Source organism: Seriola dumerili, unplaced genomic scaffold, assembly GCF_002260705.1.
Source record: "Seriola dumerili isolate Sdu_G_001 unplaced genomic scaffold, Sdu_1.0 BDQW01000449.1, whole genome shotgun sequence".
Classification (NCBI taxonomy): Eukaryota; Metazoa; Chordata; class Actinopteri; order Carangiformes; family Carangidae; genus Seriola; species Seriola dumerili.
In genome coordinates, this window is record NW_019174704.1 from 153,927 (window position 1) to 159,730 (window position 5,804).

The 5,804-nt window shown below is 46.5% G+C and overlaps 1 protein-coding gene across 1 annotated transcript; it reads left to right on the top strand.

Annotated features, from left to right (window-relative positions):
* Nucleotides 1-469: 469 nt before the first annotated feature.
* Nucleotides 470-4,998, top strand: spry4 (sprouty RTK signaling antagonist 4). The gene is made up of 2 exons (XM_022762244.1): nucleotides 470-668; nucleotides 3,315-4,998. The coding sequence occupies exon 2, from the start codon at nucleotides 3,366-3,368 to the stop codon at nucleotides 4,512-4,514; it is 1,149 nt and encodes a 382-aa protein (XP_022617965.1). The 5' UTR covers nucleotides 470-668; nucleotides 3,315-3,365; the 3' UTR covers nucleotides 4,515-4,998.
* The last annotated feature ends 806 nt before the right edge of the window (nucleotides 4,999-5,804 follow it).

The window sequence follows — 5,804 nt, forward strand, 5'->3', positions numbered from 1 at the left end:
ATTAACAGGCTAAAATAAAGCGAGAGTGGCACCACCGCCGATGAGCCGACTCTTTATGTAAATCAGGCCTGACATTGCCCTTGTGACCAATAAAAGCCCCCACCTCTTCATTCCCTCAAACCCCCCCCCCCCCCCCCACTTCTTTCTCTCTCTCTCCCACACACACACATACACACACGCCTCATTCCCCATTTCTTCCCATTCATAAAAATCTCGGCACCGCGCCTGCGCAATGCCATTCTGAGTCCTCCCCATTCATAAAAATGTAACCTCCGCATTTCAGCCCTCCCGAGTCGCTCTGCCCTCCCATTCACAAAAAAGAGAGAGAAAAAAAGCCGAGGCATCTGCGCAGTGCCGTCCCTTTCCTTTCCTCTACCCTCCCATTCATAAAAACTCACTTCCCTCCCCCTCAGTGGTTGCAACATCATACCCAAAGCTCTGCGTCCACAACCGCAGTCGCCTTTTACGCACCAGCGAGTGGAGATTAGTGCTGGAGACCCGCTCTCCTATTCGCATACCGTGCTCATATTATTTCCTAATATTTGGACTTATCTTTACTCAACATTTCTTTTATTTTTTGGAGCTACTCACTCGCTCGGACTGGACTATAACCCTGCGCGCAAACGTGGTGCGCAACGAAGAGATGAGCATTTTATCCTGAAACCACAGTAAGTGATCACCTCTGGTGTTTTCTCATCGCTAAATGTTTGTAACTTGCGAGCTTGAGGCTGCACAGACCCACCATTCAGCTTCTTTACTGCCTATACGCTTCGCTGTCCCTCTCAACCAACTGGGTCGCAGGCATGAAAACGCTCTTGCAAATTCTATTTTGCAACAAGCTGTTTCCCCCGACCCGTGTTTGCACACTGAGTCAATATTTAACCACCGATTTCGTACCAAAAGCAAGGTTGAGGGCGCACAGAGGGGAAACGGTGTCGTGTTTTAAAGCGTAACTTGTTCAAAACGCCACTTTCCCCCTTTTTTTTCTCCTTCTTGGTAGCAAACATGGATCGACATCTATCGCTGTGGCTGTTCGTGGCTTTTTCTAAAGCCACTGTCACAATAAAAGGTAGCAGAGGAGACCTACATTCCCAGCTCAGTCTAAAACCTCCGTCAACTCTGAAGCCTGTACATGTTTTATCTTCGGTTTGCGTGTCTCGCTCTCGCTCTGCAGCGACCGCCTGGTTGGCACGCCATGTAGGTTATGTCAGGTGTTTTTGCAATTAACCCCGAGCGTTTTCATGTTATCCGGTTTACTTCCAATAAGATATCAAAAATCATCTTAAATCGGCTTCTGTTGGGCGCCACAAGCGATAACATCCAGGTTTACGCATCAAACTACGCACTTAATTGCCGCCGATTAAAACTACCCCACAATCGTCCCTCCGGCGGCGGCACACAGTGTAGGGCTTCACCATTTTCACCATCAAGCTTTCTACTTTGGTCAATTTACAGATATTAAGATCGAGGGGTTGAATACGTGGTTACAATGCCTATATAAACATGCTATTTGAGTATGCCGAGCGGCCGCCTCCGGTTTTTATGACTCAGTTCATTCACATATTGAAGGGAGGGACGCACACACACGCGCTCGCACACACGCACAGCTCCGAATTGGAGCTCATAATGGTCTAGATTTGACGATCACAGGCGCTTATGTCAGTGCCAGCAATGTCGCAACAGGTTTCTCAAACAGGCTTTTTGCAAATCTGAGGAAAAAGGAGAATAACACGAGCCGATGTTCCAAAGCAAAGTAAAGCAGTGACGACCTGGCTCTTTTTTTTTCTTTTTTTTTTTTTAAATGGAATAGTCCATCAATAAGCAGGTTCATGCGCATTAATAAATCACAGCACGACAGATTTAGGGTTCTTGGAAAATACATGTTGCCTTGAAAGAATGGTCAAAAACATATTGTATACGGTCGTGTGAAGAAACGGGGTTTTGTGGGGGTAGCTATAGCCTATATTTGGCAATAAGGTAACTAAACACCGCAGATATGGGTCAGTGGAAATGTCGACTGTGCAGAGCCGTTTGTCTTCAGTCACCTTTTTTTTGTTTTCTGTAAAGTAGGTTAGGTCTTTGACGGCTGCCGAGCGGTCATTGATGAAATGGATGAAACCGCTTTCATTCAGTGCTCATCATGACTGGGGCGCACTGATTCATGCTTGCAACACCGAGTGCAGCCAGCAGCTTTCATTCACAAAAAAAAAAAAAAGGAAAAAAAAACCCTGCAGTTCACAGAAATCAGTTCCATTCACAAATTCCAAGATTGGTCCTTTCCTCTGATCGTACTTTGTGTTAATAAGATGTATATTGAGAGAGAAAATTTGCAAAAAAAAAAAAATTGTAATTCTTGGTGGGTGTTTGTAGCTCTCATTTTACTGTGTGATTCTATACAAAGACCTCATTTCCTTTGCCTATTGCGTTCATTTTGTCTTTGTCGAAGTCCCCCTTTTCAGGCAACCTTCTCCTCTCTTCGCTCTGCCTTGTTTTGCATCTTTGAGTCTTTTGCATGCAAGCCCTGCTCTCTGGTGCTCCCTGCTCTTTGGAAGGGAGGCGATGAGAGCCCAACTTCTATTGTTCTAATGTCAAAGTTAGAATGGAGGAGGTTTGAAACCCTGTTGGTATTCAGTCTAAAAATCAAGATCGTTTGGAAACTCTACATTCAGATTATCGCAGAGATCTGGCCTGGAAAAAAAAGATTCCTGTTGAGAGGCTGGGACGGTTTTTTAAGATTTAATAATTGTCTTGGCTGTAGTAAACTGCTTGTAACATATCTTAGTTTTACATGCTGTCTGAGGTGCTGATTTGGAACTGAGTGATCCCATTTACTATCATTGTATGATTTATTACAGTCATATAGAAAAGTCTCAGTCATGTGGGGAGAGTAGTTTTAGTAGTTTAGACGTGATCTAAAGCAGCAGTTAGTCATCAACAGTGGTGATGCAAAAGCAGCAGGCAAACGACATTATACCAGAGTGTTAAAAGGACTCTTTAAAACCTGACCTGCCAATATACCTCAACATATGTTGGAATTCACATCATGTCAAACAAACTGAAGGTTTCAACCATGACCTACCCTGAACAAATTAAGAAAGGCTATGTGTTCATGTTCTCACACTTTATAGCTAACCTGGCCCGCATTCTTTAGACAGTGTTATTTTTCTACTGTCACTCACTTCTCATAATATACTTTGCTTTATTTGTTGGTTAAGATAAAGACCTTTAGAAAGAAGAGGTTTAAAAGGGGAAAGAGTGAGAACAGCAGCAGATGTTTCCAGTCATAACTGTCTCTTTTGTATCTGTCTTTGCAGTATTGCTAAATGCTGCTCTAGAGTGAAGACGTGCGAGGCACCAGCCTACACATGGAGTCCAGGGTTCCCCACCACATCCCCGGAGTGTCCTCCTCCCTCATATCCCAGCCCCTGCTGGACAGTCGAGTGCCCTACGGCCGCCTGCAGCACCCCCTCACCATCTACCCCATCGATCAGATAAAGTCCTCGCATGTGGAGAACGACTACATCGACAGCCCAGCTGTCGTCTCCCAGCAGCCCCCGAGCCAGAAGTCTGTAAACCGAAGAATCACCTGGCTTGGTCAGAATCAGGAGGCTTTCCTGGGGGCAAACCACAACCATCACCACAATCACCAAAACCAGCACCACCAGCAAGGCAGGTGCGAACCCCACCCTCACCAGGACACCACCACCCACCCTTGGATTTCCTTCAGCGGGAGGCCAAGCTCTATCAGCAGCAGCAGCAGCACCTCATCCGATCAGAGGCTGCTGGACCATGCTGCACCCACCCCAACAGTGGACCACCACCCAAACCTGCACCTCCACCAGGGCCCCTTCAACACAGTCAATACCCGAACTCCAGGCTGCCTCACTTCCTCTGAATCTAAGGTCCTCACCTCCTCTTCCTCCGCTTCCTCCTGCTCCTCCTCCTCCAAATCGCTGGACCTCAAGTCTGCTAAGATGCCTGCAGGAGGCGTGTGCTCCACTGGTGGCCAGCAGGGGTTGGCGCTGATCCCTTCCTCCCCAGCCGAGAAGAAGCACCTCCTTCTCTGCGAGCACTGTGGGAAGTGCCGCTGCACGGAGTGTACACTCCCCAGAACCCTACCCTCTTGCTGGGTCTGCAACCAGGAGTGCCTGTGCTCTGCTCAGAGCCTGGTGGATACAGCCACCTGCATGTGCCTGGTCAAAGGGATCTTCTACCACTGTACTGAGGATGAGGATGACGAGGGTTCCTGCGCCGACAAGCCCTGCTCGTGCTCCCAGGCCAACTGCTGCGCTCGCTGGTCCTTCATGGCCGCCCTTTCCCTCGTCCTGCCTTGCCTCGTCTGCTATCTGCCGGCCATGGGCCTGGCCAAACTGGGACAGAAGTGTTACGACAATGTAAGCAGGCCTGGCTGCCGCTGCAAGAACTTGCAGGGTGGCGTGAGCGTCCCCGTGTGTAAAAACGGAGGCGTGGAAGCGAAAGTTGGGACGCTAGAGAAGCAGCAGCAGGGGTCATGATACTGGACCAAACTGGCTGGCAGTGGCCTTGCTAGAAAAACAATGAACAGGACCACACAGTACTTTCTCGCTCTCTATGGATAGGACAATCCAACACCAACCCCTTAAACTACCCCATTAATCTGCTGGAAGATGACTTATGTAAAACAAAGGTACTTAAATGGCTTTTTGACCTATGTTTGATAGGGTGGTGAACATAACGGCCCCGATCAGAGTTGGCTAGTAGAAATAGCTAACAGGCCTTCTCTTTTTTTGTTGTTTTGTTTTTTGTTTTTTTTTCCGTTTGTTTTTTTCTTGGTTTGTGAGAGTGACACAAGAAGAAGACACTAGATTGTGGGACTGATGCTTGTGTTGTTGTGTGAAGATTGGCCCAAGGCACAAAGTCATTGTACCTCTCTGCTGCTCTGTATTTCTCAGCTAATTTTGTAACGGTAACTAACCAGACGCTGGTTGCTGATCCTTGGATAACATAGAAGTTAAATGATGGAGAGAAATGTCTGTACAACCCCTACCACCACCTACCAGTGCCCACAGAGATCGCCCCTCCCCACCCCCCCAAAAAAAAAAAAGCACAGCCCCATGGTCCCCCTGTCTGAACAAACATGTAAACAAGTGATTACCTATACTGTGGCTTTATGATAGGCCACTGCAAGAGTGAAACCACCACTTACTCGCTCACTCTCTCTGCTATTATGATGATCACCATCTCTTAGTGTCGCCATTTTTCCTGTTATACCTTAAGGATGCTGGCTTGGTATTGCTAACATTTTATCTAAGTTTTTATCTCCACGAAGGAGCTGTAAAAACAAATCTTTTTGAAAATTTTAAAATAATAGTAATTTCCCATAATTCTCACCCAGGTGTACTACTGCAAGTGAGAGATAATCACTTTACAGTGTGTTTCCTATTTTTGGGGGATGAAGCCCAAACTTTCTAGAAGATTTTGAATGCCGTTCACCAATCACCACAGAGGTAATGCATGTCATGACCTGCATGCTCTAGTGTAATGGTTACCCACCGTGCTAGAAGTCGATGTGTCGTAGAGAAACGTGTAAAAAAAAAAAGAAAAAAAGAAAAAGAAAAAGTACACCCAACCTTCTCAGGGACTGTTACAGAAATCCTCTCTAGAACTTGGCCTACAGCATGTCGATTTCTAAACTGCCTAAGAGCCTGGTCTACTTCCTCTTTGCACAAGAAGGCAAAGAAACATTTAGGGGCCAAAAGGCAATAGTGAATAATTTAAAACTAAGTAAGCTAAGTGAGAGACAAACTGGCCAGAAAATAATGTTT